General features: G+C 33.4%; 1 protein-coding gene and 1 pseudogene across 1 annotated transcript; both read right to left on the bottom strand.

Annotated features, from left to right (window-relative positions):
- Nucleotides 1-810: 810 nt before the first annotated feature.
- Nucleotides 811-3,926, bottom strand: LOC143633037 (mechanosensitive ion channel protein 6-like; annotated as a pseudogene).
- A 1,628-nt stretch (nt 3,927-5,554) lies between these two features.
- Nucleotides 5,555-16,032, bottom strand: LOC143634385 (gamma-tubulin complex component 2-like). Its single transcript, XM_077102485.1, has 21 exons — nt 15,915-16,032; nt 15,781-15,833; nt 15,655-15,700; nt 14,665-14,796; nt 14,417-14,548; nt 13,584-13,667; nt 13,400-13,498; nt 13,239-13,330; nt 13,097-13,169; nt 12,866-13,018; nt 11,963-12,082; nt 11,824-11,877; nt 11,048-11,131; nt 9,892-9,966; nt 9,679-9,801; nt 9,463-9,588; nt 9,265-9,372; nt 6,903-6,965; nt 6,651-6,725; nt 5,994-6,181; nt 5,555-5,687 (listed from the first exon to the last, which is right to left on the bottom strand). Exons 1-21 carry the CDS (start codon nt 16,008-16,010, stop codon nt 5,555-5,557), a joined length of 2,109 nt encoding a protein of 702 aa, XP_076958600.1. The 5' UTR covers nt 16,011-16,032.
- Between the last annotated feature and the right edge of the window lie 1,592 nt (nt 16,033-17,624).

The raw sequence follows: 17,624 nt of genomic DNA, 5'->3' as shown, positions 1-17,624 counted from the left end.
TGGGTTTGCATATTAATTAAGTGGTGATCGAAGAAGCACTAGTACTTTGGCATGTGTCCCAAATACCCTTTTTCCATTTATTTTGAGAGATTTGATGGAAGAATAAAACAATATCTAAATATCTAATGCCAATTATAGTATGTTTATGTTTGAGGTAAACCGTAGACGTTAACTTACCTCATGATGATGTGACCCAAAAGCAAAGCAATATGAGAAGAAAAATAGGGAGAAATATGTGTAATGGACTGATATATACAATAGGGTGTATATAGGAAATGGAAACTTGTGAACAAAGTATAATTTAGTTTGTTTAGGTGTTGATTTTTCTAATTTCGTCATCCATGGGATTTGATCTCTTAAGCCTTATCAAACACCTTGATACCACTATGCTAAATATTGTTTGGTCTATTTTAGTATATGATAACCACACTAATTAAAATGCAAATGGAATGTTTAGGTCTTAAATCACATTTTTTAGAGAGATTGCAATACGTACGAGAAGGTAAAAACAATTGATCAAAGAGTTGGTAAACAAGTGATCTACACTAAGTCCATGAAGGCACAATTAATTACCATTTCATCTTACTTATATAAACCTCAACCTGATCATCTGCAAATCCTCAAAGCCTCCCTTCCTTTCTCATGTCTTTGTGGAACGTGATATTGGGGCCGGGCATTGATGTCAAAACTTGTTTTACGAGTGGAATGCATGCGTTACATCCTCGACCTCATGAGTACTTGATCGAATGCATGAGCACATGTTGCATGCTATTGGCGATGTAGGTCTATGGTTCCCGTTTGCTAACTCAGTTAGTTAGGACCACCCCATGTGGAAGGAACACGAGCGGGAGTTACAGGCATAGGCATGCACCGGATGTTGATATCAAGTGGATACGTTCGGTAATCGATGTCTAGTTCTTTAAATATTCGATTCATCTCCTCAATAACCTTGCCTCTCCTCGTTAATCTTTCGGTTATATCTTGATGGTTCATTTTGTGTTGCACCCAAACCGATAACTTTTGTGTATTTAGATCATACATGTCCATTGGTAGCACGATGGGACCCGGGTACCAGTGATCCTTATTGCTCTCAACAAAGCTACTTAGCATTGATAATATAATTAGTTCGACCGGCCAAATACACAAGATATTTAAATTATAGTTGCTCAAGGCTTCTTGGCCTAGTGGCATCAAGTGTTTATTTCCATTAAATTAGTACGGGTTTCGAGTCCCACTAACTGGGCAATAGATGGATTTTACTAGTAATATATAGGGTATGTTTGCCGTTAAAAAAATAAATTGGAATTTTAATATGTACTGCATAAGTTATTAATAAAAATCATCTCGTTAGAAAAAAAAATAATGTGGCACAACCCGTTTTGAATGTTAGCTGTTTTATAAACTTAACCATCCGTCTAACTAATTTTTTATAAGGTAAAATGTGAATTCATACCTGAGGATTCGTTGTTTAATAAGAGCGAGCTTGTCTGTTGGAGTGTTGACATGAATTAAAAAGTCAATTGTATCTGTCGTATCTGGACTACGATAATAGTTGCCAATAGACCTTGTCGCAAGAGTACTACTATTAGGAAAATAAATTTTTTGATTGTCCCCTCGAAGAAAAATCGTGTTCATGATATTCATCTCTTCAACAATCATCTGTAATGGAAGTTAAATATTCAAGAGTTAATATGTAAAATATATACACAGTCTTAAAATTAGTTTATTATTGGAGATTTAAGCTAATACTGTAATAATATAGTTTGTAATCATATAGTTTAATATTCATTTCTCCAAATGTAGATACCTGAACTCCATCAATCTCACAACGATCCCCGACATCAAAAGGGTGAATCACAAACAAGAAGATGATGGACTCGAATATGGTCTTGCAAGTATTCCCGAATATAAACGCCACCACAACAAATTGAGAGCTAATAAGGACTAGAACTTTTGTAGTCGCGATGTTTAGGATCACAAGGCAAATGGCTATTATGACGAGTGCAACTAACACATTCACCATCCGATGTAGTTTGTTGACCGCGGTTTTTGTATCGTTTAGTGTCAAAGCTAGTGCTTTTCGTTCTCGGAAAACACTAACCTGTAATAATCAAATTAAACTTAGTGACATATCCTTCTAAATTAGTAATAGTTTCACAAATATTTTACTTGTTCTTAAGGTTTTGTTATCTTACCACCCAATTCTTCAAGGCATGCTTCCCTATTCTTTCGTCATCGGGTGATGCTACTATCAAAGACATGGTTTTCACAGCTTCATCCTCTCTCAAAAACCTCATTAAATCATCCATATAGATGAACCTGAAAATGAAAAACAAAATTCAATTTCCATACTTTATTTCTAAGCATGTTCTTGTAAGAATATGTTAAGGAACTTACTTGGATCGGCGTCTTACAACATTCATGAATATGCTCCTCGCAGCACGTTTCGCTTCAATCTCACTTCGGATTTCCGTCCCAGGTTCATCATAGTATGTACCTTGCAAGTGCTCATCCAAAGTTGTCAGTGATCCGTGGCGAATAATCTTCATCAACCTCTTCATATTCCACGCCGAAACATTCTCATGATTCAACCTATGCAAATGATCAATCGTTATCCCTTGATCTTTCCCGTCGTGTTTCTTCGAACACCCCAAATTCCTATGCACCCTTCCACTTGCGATTCGCGCACTACCCCTTCCTTTAAACGAATGACCACCCATTTCTGAAACTTTAGACAAACTCTTCTCTAACATTTGATGATTATGAATCTCTACCAATTGATTATTATGAATCTCCACCAATGGCGGCCCGGATAACGTCTCGATTACATATTGGTTAAACAATGCATCTTGGATCCGATCAAAGAACTTGTTCACATGAAATGATGATGCAAGAACTTTAACTATTAGAGTCTTGATCAATCACAATGTGGTTGCAATTAACATGCAAACCATGAACTTGTTGATCACCTCCAAAAGTGGGATATGAAGGGCTTCAACTGTTTCATTAAATATAGAATTCCAAGCAATCAAAACCCAACATAACCATATACAATTCTGGACCGGTGTTCTAACTCCATATACAAAGTACAAAAGTCTTTTCCTCAAAAGGAAGTTCCTTTCGATGAAGAACACCGCGATCCTGACGCACCAACCGGAAACCAACCTCCCACATATCAAAACCAGGATCAAAAGCTCCCATTGCCACATGAACAAACCCCGAAAAGATCGTTGTTTCCAATTTGGAAATCTCATAGTGCAAGCCAAAGATGTTAGGATTAAAATAAGACTTATCCATTGAATAATAGTCATGCAATCAATCTTATTGTTCTTCAAATCACCAGGGTTATCATCATCAAACAAAGATTCGTCCTCATCGTCGTTTTCCAGCCGCCCGGAGCCACGCGCCATCCCACCCTGAGGAGGCGTGTAAGCCCCAGGTCTATGGTATGGGCTCGAATTTGGAACCTCCGGAGGATCACTCAATCTTGATTGTTGAGTTTTAGTTCTTACCAAACTTGATCTCCTTTGAAAGGAAGTGCATTTCAAGACCTCTCCGGAGGCTTCATTATCCGGAACATAGCTTAAGTTACTAGGAACTCGTCTGCTTAAATTACTTGGAACTCATCTTTGACGTTGTTGATTGAGTAACCGGTGTTCATCTTCATAGTTTTCGTCATCCTTGGAAGAGGATTCCTTACCATCATCATTTTCAAAAGACTGTTTTGAATCAGAAGCCATATTATTATCAATTACACCTCTAACTGGACTATCAGAAGCCATGTTCGAGAAACTGAATCCTTGGTGAGTAAGGGTGGGATCGTTCTCGGGTTCCTTATCCTTGTCATTACCATCAATCTTGACGATGACATCGTGTTGTTCGTGTGGTTCTGATGATTTCTTCAATGGGGAAGGATTATGATCCATTAATGTAGAGCCTTAATATAATCACTTGGAAGACAATTCGGAAGAGAATTGTTTGGAGTTTATATACAATCTAATGAATGATTGTTTGAACAGAACAGAAATGTTGGTTCGAAATGATTAGAACGGACAAATCCAGAGCAATATATATATTTCAGCTAATAAATGATTACATGAAATATACATTCATACAATTAATTGATATTGCTCTGGATTCAACCATTCTGGGAATGGTTTTTACATCAAAATTAGGATTTGGCTTTAGTTTTATTTAAGATATAGAATGATGATTCAAAGGTTTGGGGAAACCAGAATTTTTATTTGGAAGTGGTTGGTTGTTATAAACCACTGGTTAAGCATAATCTCCGATTGTCTCGCGATTACAATCAATATGTATGTTTATATATGTTTATGTTTGTTGAATTATTCATGTTATATTGTAAGGTATTATATGAATATGAGATTAACTCTTTAAATAAGTTTAAAACATAGCAAACAAATTAAATAATGACACAAAAGGATTGCAGAAATGACTTAAGGGCATTACCAATCTCTTCGTTGACTCTTTGAATCGATCTCCGGGGACTTCACCTGTGGTTCCTCATCTGCAATCGCGTTTAATTTGTCGATAGACAACCGGTGATCGTGATGAGGGAGATCGTAGTCGTTGAGGTCTTGTTTTACATAAAAATATATGGGATCAGATTTAATTTTTAATCCGATCCCCCCCCCCCACCCCCAACGGCTAGCTGAAAAAAAAAATGACTTGGGTTCACCATTTAACGGTTCACACATGTGAGCCAAACTTGCCATGTCAGTTCCCTGGGACCAACAATTGGTATCAAAGTCTGCTGGACATTGATCGTCTATTGAACATTGCTATATTTTGCAGTAGCATTGTCGACGTGGCAGATATATATGATATGTCTAAAACATTTCGCTTCTAAACATTTTAAGTTTGATACCAACAATATGTATCAGGATAGTGAAACTAAAGGTGATATTTCAGATCTGCTTGATTCAATTGGTTAGTGAAAGGATTTTCAACCAATTTTTTTAAAAACCCTTAAAACAGATAAGAAGAGGCTCAGATCAAGTTGATTATACAGTTGATTATGGCTCTCACTGCATGAGTTTTATAGATTCAGTAACAAGACATTGCACATTCAGATGACAATGAGATGTTATAAAGCCACTCATAGTCAAGTTTCTAAATAAGAAAATTCAAGGAAACGGGTACAGAAGCTCCAGAATAGTTCAATAGGAATAATTATTATATTGAGGTCAGATGACTACAGTGAAACATTCGAAGTATGCTAATCGATCGAAAGTTAAATATAATTCCTTTTGTTTTTTTTGTTGTTTTAGCATTCTTCAAATCATATTTAATCAGAAATTAAGCAATATCAGAGATTTTCACATACGAAATACAATAGAAAAATAACAATAATGTGGGCGGTCACACAACAAACTTAAGTAAACTTAAAACGTGTTGCGTTGAAAGAATACAGATTACAAGGATGAGAACTGAAAACAACCGTTAGACATAATAAGAACATTGGTGAACACGCCATAGTTCCAAAACAGACATGTATGTAACACAGGAATATGCATGCACACATGCAATGAATCTACATCTGTTGATCCATACCAACACCAAGAATCAACTGTGCAAGATGAGTCAAATATGGCTCTGCCTGGGCCCTACTGCTCAAAATTGGCCGTAAACTCTGAAGCTCACTAGTAAACTCCCTTTCAAATTTCCTGCAAAATTACTCAACTCAATTAAAACACTATATTGTTTCATGAGCCCAACACCAAAGGATAAAATATTTTAACAGCTTTTTTTAAAAAGATTAGCAACAGACCCCAAAAATGTTACAAAATGATAACTACAGATCTCAAAAGATGCAACTTTTTAAGGTTAGACACCAGATATGCTATTTATTTTTCACTGGGCATGTTGAATTTTACCAGTACCTGATTACCCGAATGATAAACCACATGGACTATATACCTAAGATAAACAAGTAAATAAATAGAGGTTGAAATAGTGAGGAGGATGTTTACAGGACACATTGAATGACTGAAGACTCTTGGGTGGGTGAATTAGGCTTTTTAGAAGGCTTCCTCAGTTTCAATAAAGTCTTGCAACTTTCAAATGAAGGACTGTCATCTTCTGGAACTTCAATTGAATTCATTAGCCACTGAGCCGCAGACGCATATTGAAGGCATACAAGTTTTAGTTTCTCTAATTTCTGCACATAACACGTGTCAAATCATATTTTATTCTTCTTGAATAATCTGCACAAATGGTCCATGTGATTAACCATACTGGTCCCTGACTTTTAAAATTTTCAATTTTAGTCCAAGCATTTGTGAGGGGTTGCACGCTTAGTACCCACCTTTATAACCAGTTAGATTTTAACAAAAAAGTGATGTCATGTGTCATTAAAGTGAGGATAATTGTGTCTTTTCCAAATTTAGAAGACACAATTACCCTCAAATGAGTGGCACATGAAAATGAAATCAATTTCTCGTTAAAAACTGAGATTAACGGTGGTCAGGCGTTGACAAAACGTGCAACCCTCTCACAAATGGTTGGACTAAATTTGAAATTTTTAGAGCCTGAAAGACCAAACTTGCAATATGGTCAACAGAGACCAATTGTGCAATTTTCTCTTTACTTTTTTAGAGTTTTAAATTTGAATAAGGAATCATGGCAACCTTGAGGAGGATTGGTGAAAGAAGCGAGCATTCCTTGAGACACTTCTCAATGAAAAAGTCATGATATTGGATTACCTATTTTCATACAAAGATTTGGTCAGATTAAATTTAATTTAGGTCATTAGAAATTTAAGTGGGAAAAATAAGAGAACTGAGAATATAAAACCAAGAAATATATACAACTTAGAAAATGGAAATACATTAAATGATTAATGATTAATCATATACAAAATTCAAGTATTCAACACATACCTCATCTATGCTCTTTGAATTCTCAAGTTTATTATGCATAACATGCCAATTTGGTTCAAGAACCTAAAAAAGAAGGTACAAAACTACTATTTATTAATAATGTCCAAGAAATTCATAAATAGAAAAACTACCAACAATAACAAAACTGGAGGGGGTGATAACAGAGTTAGCGGTATGCATGGGTCGGTTTTGGGCTGAAACCAAAATTTCCGTATTTGAGTTTTTGAAAATCATTCAGCTTTGGTTCAGTTCGGTTTCGATTTTGTCATTTGGGCGGAAAACAAAACTAACCAAAAATAATGAACTTCGGCCTAATTTTTTTTGTTAGTTAATAACTGCTTAATTATTATAAATTTGGCCTAAAATATTTGGGCTACTCTACATATTAAATTAGCATAAATTACTTAAAATTCAAAATAAAAATGAAGATCTGTAAGTTCGGTTTTTTCATTAATTAGACGCGAAACTGAAACCCAACCAAAAGTTCGGTCTTTATAAAAACATAAAACCAAACCATCAGTTTTTGTTTCAATTTTGGTTTATTCGGTATTAAATCGTATTTTTGGTTTCATGCACTCCCCGAGTAGAGGGAGCAAACAGCCGGGTTGCGTAACAGGTCGAAAAGGATAGTTTTTTGCATGTATGGGTCATTCCAGGTTGACCTGAAACAGTTTTTGACCAAAACTGATAAATTCTTAAAAAATAACATAAATCGTTGAATAAAATGACATAATGGGGTGTTTATGCATTTTAAATACACTTGAGGCAACATTTGGCCCATTTTCATTTTAGCTACCAATTAGGCTATGTGTAGTGGAGGGGCTACAAATGGGGGCAAATTGTGACACGTGGCGCCCAGTCAGCATGGGGTGAGAATTTGTTTTTGGGGTGTAATGGTGTAGGGGCTACAAATTGGGCCCACAGTACATTTTTTTATTATTTTCTATTTATAATTAAACTAATCAAATAAAAACCAATTTCTTCAAATAATTAAATAAATATGCATTAAAATTAAAAAGAAATACAAAAAAAATACATAACTAAAAATATAAAAAAACATATAGCTCGGTTGGCGTACATGTTTAGGTTCGGGTCGGGAAATTGAAACGGATAGCTCGGTTGGTTTAGGTTCATCGGGTTCCATTGTAAGTTCACGTTCGGTTGGTTTTGCGAATCATGGTGTTGACCGAAAGGAGGGAATGGGTGGTTCGGTTGGTTCGGGTTGTTTCTAGGATTCATTTTGCATATACATATATACACACACAACATATATACATATACATATACATATATATATATATATATCACACACACAACATATATACATATACAAATACATATATATATACACACACACAACACATATACATATATATATATCACACACACAATATATATACATATACATATACATATATATACAATAGTAATATAATAATAATATATAATATAATAATAATAATAATAATAATAATCTTCATCTCTTCCAGGCGATAAAAGAACCCCGCCCCCGCCCCAATTCGCCCACATATCGCCTAGGGGGGCGGTGTTCTCGCCCCTTCGCGCCCACAATTCGCCCGAGCCCACGCCCACTACACATAGCCTTAGAGATAAGACTACCCACACCCATTATATTTCTTGAAATTATTTAGGGGCGGAAATTCCTGACACGACCATAACCCGACACGAAAAAATACAGGTTTTGGTTCGGCTGACACGGCCCGTTTTCTTAAACAGGTCAACCCGAACCCGACCCGTTAAAAAGTGGGTTGACCTGTTAGCCCGTTAAGAATTTTAGAGAAGTTAATATTTTAAATTTAGAGATTAGAGTAGCTAAATTCTAAAGTTAAATACTTTGATTTTTAATTTTTCATATATCTATTCACTTTTAAAAGTACAGCTAGTTTCTTTTTAAACTACTTTTATCTACTCTTCACTTCCAACATTATTATTTTATTAGTACTAACTACTAAATGTCTATTCTCTAATTATTAACATTCGTTTGTTCTTGTCTTGTGCTAATTTGTAAATATGAAAATCAAGTTTGTTAGTTAAGAATGAGAAATAAATACATAAATACAATTAGATATATCACAAATTACTAAAATGTTTTATATGAATAAGAGTTATTAATTTTTTAAATTTTACGTAAACAAACGTAAAATGGGTTGACCCGATACATGACCCGAACACGACACAAATTTAAATGGGTTGACACGACACGACCCGACCCGACATGAATATATATATGGGTTGGGTTAGGGTTGAAGAATCTCAACACGATTGACACACCTAAAATTATTATGAAACAAGTAAAATCTTTTAAGAAATGTGAAAGATCATAAGCAAGAAGTTTGATTACCTCAAATGTTAGATAATGCAAAAGACTGTTTATAAACTTAAGCATGTTACGACACAATATTGAAGATGTAGAGATTGCAGTTCCATGCATATCACGTGCGCGTGCACCCTACAACAATAAAAGCATAACTTACAATCACTGAAAAATGATTTTTGAATGTATATTAATGGCAGCTATATTTATAATATAATCACATACTTGATGTACTTGCCATGCTGCACAAAGTTGTCGGTGCACGTGTTTGCAGTGAAACAAAAACCGAAATATCAGCTGGTATTTTGTCAACGCTTTTTTTGATATCACAAGTGATAATGGCCATTGAGCCTGCAACAGAAAGAAAATTAAACATATACATGCATAAAGAAACATGTTATAATAATATAATATAATATTTAGAAAATTAAAGACATTTACCTTGTAATTAACAGAAAACGTTTCGACACCAGTAATGCTAACGGGCTCTTCGGTTTCTGCAATGGTGTCACCTGATTGAAGATCTTTGAGAGTGCTTAATCTCTTCAGTAAAGAACACGTGTCCTGAAACCAAAATGTAATAATAATAAAACATAACATGTTATTAACTAAATGCTTTATCAATTTTTATATTCTGTACAAAATGTTACTAACCATTGAACATGTGACATCTTCATGCAAAGGATCTGCTGCAGCTGCTGTTGAACGCAGTGCAATGTCCAAAAGAGACTGAAAATTAAACACAAATATTAATAATAATCAGTCTAGATGTATTATATTTCTTAATGTTATTTATATAGAAAAACACCACTATATATAAGTTTATATTATATATGGCAATGATGGCCGGTTCTACAAAGCATGGGTTGATTTGGGCAAGAATAAATTGTGTATGGGTTCATTTGGGCCATCTAATATTAGTCAGCGGGTTAAAAAGTATAGTAAGTGAACCTATTTGGGTACTTTTTTCTAAAAACACCTCATTTCGACCCAGCTCCATTTTTGGCTAAAACCCGTTTTGACCTTAATCAAATTGGTACTTTTTAAAACGACTCGTTGTGACCTGAACAAAATTGATACAATTTTAAATGGCCCAATTTGACCCGAACTCATTTTCCTTGAAACACGTATTGACCCTAAGTCCTAACCCGTTTTGACCCAAACCAAAGTGATGTATTCTTAAAACAACCCATATTAACCCGAACCAGTTTTGGCACGAACCAAAGTGAGACTTTTTTAAAATGACCCATTTTGACCCGAACAAATTGATATTTATTTATTAAAAAGCCTGTTTTGACTGGACCAAATTGACACATTTATGAAACGACCTGTTTTGACTCGAACTCATTGCTTAAAACCCCTATTAACCCGAACCTGTTTTGACTTTTGACCCAAACCAAATAAATACTTTTTTAAACTGACCTGTTTTAACCCGAAACAAATTGATACATTTGTAAAATGACTTGTGTTAACCCTAACTGTTTTGACCGAACCAAACTGATACTTTTTTAGAAATAACCTTTTTTGACCCAACCAAATTGACGCCTTTTCATAACCCGTTTTCACCCGAACCAAATTGATACATTTTTAAAACGACCCGTACTAACCCGAACCTAATTTGGCCCGGACAAATTAATACTTTTTTAAAATAACACGTACAAAATTAATACCATTTAAAACAACCTGTTTTGACCCTCACTCAAAAGTCAAAACTGTCCAGTTTTCCCGGCTTCGTTTACATAAATCAATAAGTATATACATGATGAGATTAACCATATGAGATTCACCTTCAAAAGTGGATAATAAATACCTGAAGCTTCTCAACAGAGATTTCATTTGGTGTTTTAGCAAGTTCATCACGGGCAATATCCATAAAGTGAACCAAGAAATCACCCTGTAAGTCAAATCAACCGAAAACTAGTTAATCATAACCAAAAAAGACAAACAATCATATTATTAAAGATTAATTTCATATATACCCTAGCAAACTTGAATAATTTCATATACACCCAACCAAAACTAAAAAATACCATGTATACTCAATCTTAAAGACTTTAAATAATGACCATTCTACCCATTTTCATTATATTTGTTTAAACCTTATTTTTTATTTGGATTTTAATCATAGACAATAAAAAAGTGACGCGAACCGTTGTCTCCCTCTCATGTTCTCTTGACGGAAAACAATCGAACAATCGAATATGTATGTTCAAATCAGACGATCGAACAGGCATAATAACCACACGATAATCGAACTAATAAACAATCTGACTCGAACCAGATAGTCGTGTGACGAAAAAACCAACTTAATATTGAGTCAAAAATATTAAGCTAAAAATGAATGAATACAAAATTATGACGCTAAAAATGGGCATATATGAAATTTGAGGTTTTAGAAAATAAGGGTAAAATGGCCATTTAATAAACTGTTATTAATGAATTGGGTATATATTATATTTTAACTACTTTGTAAGGGCTTATATGATACCTTTACTTTTGCATGGATATATATGATATTTTCCAAGTTTGTAGGAGTATATATGAAACCGCCTGTGTTATAAAAGGGTTTAGTTGCTAAGTGCATACCTGATCGAGAAGAAGATAATGTTTAATAGAACGTAGCTTTCCAATGAGGTCATACTATCAACAAAACAATTATAGCTCATAAGTAAAGTGAGTAAATGAATCACATTCGAGAATAATATTTGAAATAAAATAAACGCACTTTATCCTTCATGAGCTTTAGTAATTCCCCACTAGCAAAATCATAGGCAGATTTGATGCATTCAAGATAGTGATCATTGGACCCAAAGCTGATCAATTTTGAATTCTCCAATGCAGGGACCTATAGAAACAAACACAAGTTCAGGTAAAAATGCGTTCTTTTTCTACATGTTGAAACGGGCCCATTAAAATTGTGTGGGCCCAAGACACTTTTTGTCCAGTTTTAAAAGAATTGGCAATTCAAATATCATTGCAGAAATTCTTTTAGTTTTATAATAGATCGAGTTTACAAATTGTAATGATTTACAAGGTTTTAAAAAAGGCAAAATTTGATTGTGAATGAAAAACAGTTTTAACTACTTACAAGTGCTTAAAGTACTTGTTAGTTGGTACAAGTGCTTTTAGTATGGGTTTTTCCAAGTTACAAAGTCCCCCTCTAAAGATAACATTTAGACCCTGTAGTGTTTTACTTTCATTTTATTCTTTTTGTTAACCAATCTTGTTATACCATGTGAACCAGTAACTTTTTTTCTCTTATTAGAATACGATGTTTTATAAAGTTCTGAGCATGCCTTTGCGATGTGCTTATTTTTAACTATGTCAGTATAAATTTTGTTCAAAACAAAGTTGTTAATGATAATGTACAAGTGCTCAAAGCACAAACGTACACGTCATCAAAACTGTGTCACGGTTCACACATTTTTTTTTTTTTGCAAATTGACGCTGTTTATCCTTTTCACCATTCTAATTAATGACGTTTCAACATGAATATTTTGTTATATACATTTTCAAAGTCAAGTTTTCCACATGTTTATGTTAAAAACTTCTGTAAATAGACTATAGTTAATAAAATACTCAAACACACTGCATCGCGCAGGCACAAATACTAGTGATAGATAATAACCTGAACAGTGTGACCACATTCTCTCATGACATTTAAATATTTCCCAGTTGTTAAAATGGTTTCAGCTGAATTTGCAAGAAATGAAGGAATATCATCTTTGAGACTGTATCTTTGCCTCCAATACATAGCATCATAATCTTGTGTGAGAGACTCCTGTATAAATTACTCTATGTTAAAAACACAAACTGATACATTTATAACTACTTTTTACATCAGTGAGCAGGATCCTACTTTTTTTAAAGACTTGTTCTCAGCAATGAAAAATTCATCATGAGGATCATCAATCACTCCTTCATACACCCACCTGCACATCTTACAATATACTAATTATAGAACTTAGATGTTCAAATTGACGAAAGAAGGGGGGGGTGACCTTTCTAGTATGCCAAGATAAGCAGAATTTGCGGAGTCTATCATCTTCTCCAACAATGATCTCACCAAGTAGTTGCCAGCCATTAATTTGGCCTGTTTATATATTTAAAACATCAAATAAATTAAAAAAGGTGAAAATAAGTTAAAAGTTGAAAATTTTACCTGACTCTGTAGAAGGTTAAGGACTGCTGAACCAACAAAATTACACGCTGAAGCTTTCTTTATAACAATTGACAATGCTTGCATTGATCCCATCATTGGCTTAAAACATAACAAAACCTATTAAATATTAATCATGAAAATGAAAAACAAGAATATAACTTGCACAATTTTTACTTTAAAGTACCTGACAATAGAACCATAATCCTTGTATTGAAAACCTTCCTAGTCTAAATTGATGTTCAAGTTGTGCCACCATAGCCTGATAATCCTGAAAAAGTAGGGACTAAACGTCTTAATATGCAGCAAGAAATTCCACAGTAGTTATAAAAAATAAACCAGGATTAATTTCATATATATACCCTTACAAACCTGAAAATTATCATGTATACTTAACCATAACTAAAAATATCATATATACCCATCTTTAAGGAATTTTTACTTATATTTGTTTAACCCTATTATTATTTGGATTCATTTGGATTTATTTGGATTTTAATCAACGTCGACGATATGTAAGCGAACCGAATCGTCATCCCTCCTCTTTTGTTCTCTCGAATATAGTATCGAACAATCGCATATGTTTGTTCAAATCAGATAATTTAACTTGAAACAGATAATCGAACAAGCTACAAACACATGATTACCAAACAATAGGCAATCTATAATTATTTTGAGAAAACTATTGTTTATGGGTAAAATAAAAATAAATAAATAACTAAGTTAAAAATGGGTAAAAAAATTTTAACCTAAAATGGGTAAATAAAAAACTTTTGAAGTTAAGAATGGGCATCCAAGAAAAATTAAAGTATTAAATAAATTAGGGTAAAATGGTCATTTATTGAATTATTTTTAATGAATTGAGTATATTTGATATTTTAAGTTTTTAACCACTTTGTAAGGGCATAAATGATATTTTTCAGTTTTGCATGGGCATATATTATGATAGTTTCCAAGTTTGTAGGGAATTGCCCCTTTAATATTGTAACTGCACAAAACTAATAAAAATCTAGAGCTCACTAGTAGGAGGGCTCTAAGTGCAGCAGCAAAGGCATGATTAACCAATCCAGATTTGAACTGGGATCTTGACTCAACAAACTCGTTTATAAGCAAATAGCTCTTGCATAAAGGGAATATTCGCTTTGCTGATTCCTGCATTTGTTACCCATATTTTAATTTTCAAAACCAAACAACTTCATGAATATACAACGTATGCATTATACATAAACTCGTGTGTGTGTGTGTTTCACATATGTGAAGATTCTTGCCTGAAGTGCCAAATCCATAGATCCAGCAACATGGAAACTATAAGATTCCTCACTGTCAACTTTTTTGATGGAAATATATCGGCCGTCAATACCAGTTAAAGCAGATAGAATATCATCAATTACAATCAGTTCCTGCATGCAGGCAGGCATGTATCAAACTCATTAGTCAATTGCATTTATATATGCTCATCATAGTCACTGTCATCATATTAATCACCAAACTCTCCTATAATCGCATCACACTCTCTATTGTACAACCTTGTGAAGATAATTCCTCCAAGAATGAGGTACTTGATGATTGGAAATTACAAGACACAATAAGAGTTTAATCATTTTCTAATTTCTAGTTTGACATTTTGCATGAAGTAGGTGAGTGCTTGTGCCAAAATGAAAAAGAAACAAGTCAACCTCGGTGGATACTACTCAAAAATGTCTTTCAATCCACAAATAGTATCACATAACCTATCTACTTTGTACCAACAGAAAAGAAAAGAAAAACGCACATTATAGATACTAAGAAAAACTGTAATCGTGTAAATCGTAAGCTTTCTATCATGAGGTCGATTGTTACACTGCAAATATATGTTCCAAATGTACACTACTCTGAACAACAAGAATTTATAGGCCTATAAGTTAGTTAATTTCTACAAAACCTACTTGATTTCTTATGTATACAACACATATTGATTTACAAGGAAAAGGATAAAGAAGATGGATATTTTAACATATTAGAGCAAGTAACGAAAAATATCTAAATTTACAGGTTTAATACTACTACTGTTAGGATGATCTCAGTTATGCAAACAGTCACAAAATCAAACCAGCAAACACGAGACACAAGGATTTACGCGGAACCTTGAGAGATTGCAAGTCCAAGGATTAGTGAATATATATAGAGAGAGAGAGACTAGTGTAGGGTTTGGGAAGTGTAATGGCATAAAATAAATAAATAATAAAAAGAAACTAACTACAAGTTAAGTGAGTGTAAACCTGGAGTGAAGCATTGTAGCAACCAATAGGCTTATCAGATTCCAAACTGCATAAACAAGATGTAAAAACAATGAATTAATTAATTTCCTTAAATAAAAATGAAATAATGAAAGTGTAAATGTGTACCAAATGTCGACGACGACGGAATTTGCCTTTGATTCGGCCAAACCTTTTTCTTCCTGGATTAGTTTTGATTGATAAATTCAATTCAATTGAACCTAAGTAAGTAAGCATATGTATATGTATATGTATATAGGTACCTGGTGGAAATGGCCGGTGAGGAAAGGTCTATCGATGTTCCATTGAGGAGGAGTTACAGAAGATGAAGATGATGATACTGCTGCAGCAGCTTCCATAGGATTGACCTAATAATACCAAGTTCACTTCAAAATCGGTGATCTCGTCGTACACCCTTGGGTTGCTAACACAGGAGGAGGAGGAGGAGGACTCGAGTACAGCTTCAGCCACGGTTAACAAACTCATTTCCACACCTCATTTTCTTTCAAATTATATAAATTATTATTCACATCATTACATGACACAAAAATTCTTTGTATTTTTTTATTTCTTTCCTTGTAACCTACAATAATCGCTTAACGTACTCAAGGTTAAAAACAGAAAAACGTTCAAGCCAAATTCCAAACCTAAAACGTTCAAGGTTAGGGCTTAACACGTGATACTTTCAAGGTTATGACTCGTCACTCAAACTCAAAATTGATCAATTGGGGAAGCTTCAAATTGATTATTAATTGGATCAATTTCAAGGTTAACTGATCAATTAGGGTTAGCGTGTTTTTGAAATCAAGGGTTCATGGTGTCACGTATGTAATATACGATAACGGATTATTTGATAATATTATACTTCATATCTCATTAAACTCAAAACAATTATAATAAAGTGGCAGACAAACAGACAACAAGTTGCGCTGCCACCTCCTTTTGAATAGCAAAACCAATCATACTAAAAACGAAACTTAGGGACTTAGGAGCCGAACAAGTACCATGCACGACACGCTAAACCCTGCTCAGAAAATTCACAACCTCCGGCGCCAGAAAACCATATGTATCAAAAGCAAATGGGAGAAACACATGTTGATTTAGGTTTAAAAGTTTATTAAATAAATGAGTCAGAGCCTGAGCTTCACTTTCAAACTATTCACGTTGTAATGTAAACGTTTGTTACACCTATTTAAAAAGTCGGTCAACGTAAATTTAACTTTTTTTTAAATATAACTTACTTGGGTTAATATCATTTAAAAACTCCAAAAAAGTTAAAAACTTCTAGGAACTCATAAAAACCAAACATTTTTTTAATTTTTTTCATATATTTACATTGTTTGAGACTAGTTTTAACATATTTTATATATACATTTTTTATTACATAAATAAAATACAAGTTTACATATGTGTAAAATTTATATAATAAAAAATTTACATATATGTATAAAAAAATTTAGATATATGTAAAACTAATTTTTATAATTGTAATCGTAACTATAGATATAAAAAGTGATAAAGTACACTCTAAAAACATTAACATACAGAATATTTTATAAAAAACGTTAGTTATTAAGGGTTCCTTCAAGTTCTTAAATAATTTAACAGTTCTGTAATGATACTCATCATAACTTACTTATCTTAAATTTATATAAACGAAACATTTAAAAGTTCTCTGGTTTCTCACTACATTCTCTCAAACCACCAGATTACATTATTTGTAAATGGAGGTTTCTCATGCATTTGACCCGAATTCACGGGTATGAGTTTTACCAAACCCATATATTCCTTAAACGGGTTATAACATCTCGTTAAGTTAAAATTAATCTTACCAAATATTTGATATGAAAATCCTATAAAATAGGGATATACTAAAATTAATATTTGAATTCTTTAAAAAAAATAGATATATTATTTATAATTAAAAAACAAGTTAAAAAAAACAATTTTATAAGCGAGTCGTCTCACCAAAT

This window comes from Bidens hawaiensis, unplaced genomic scaffold (assembly GCF_021521415.1).
Source record: "Bidens hawaiensis isolate Kalapana, Puna unplaced genomic scaffold, B.hawaiensis_p1.1 tig00000512_1, whole genome shotgun sequence".
Classification (NCBI taxonomy): Eukaryota; Viridiplantae; Streptophyta; class Magnoliopsida; order Asterales; family Asteraceae; genus Bidens; species Bidens hawaiensis.
This window is presented reverse-complemented; position numbering and strand designations above follow the sequence as displayed.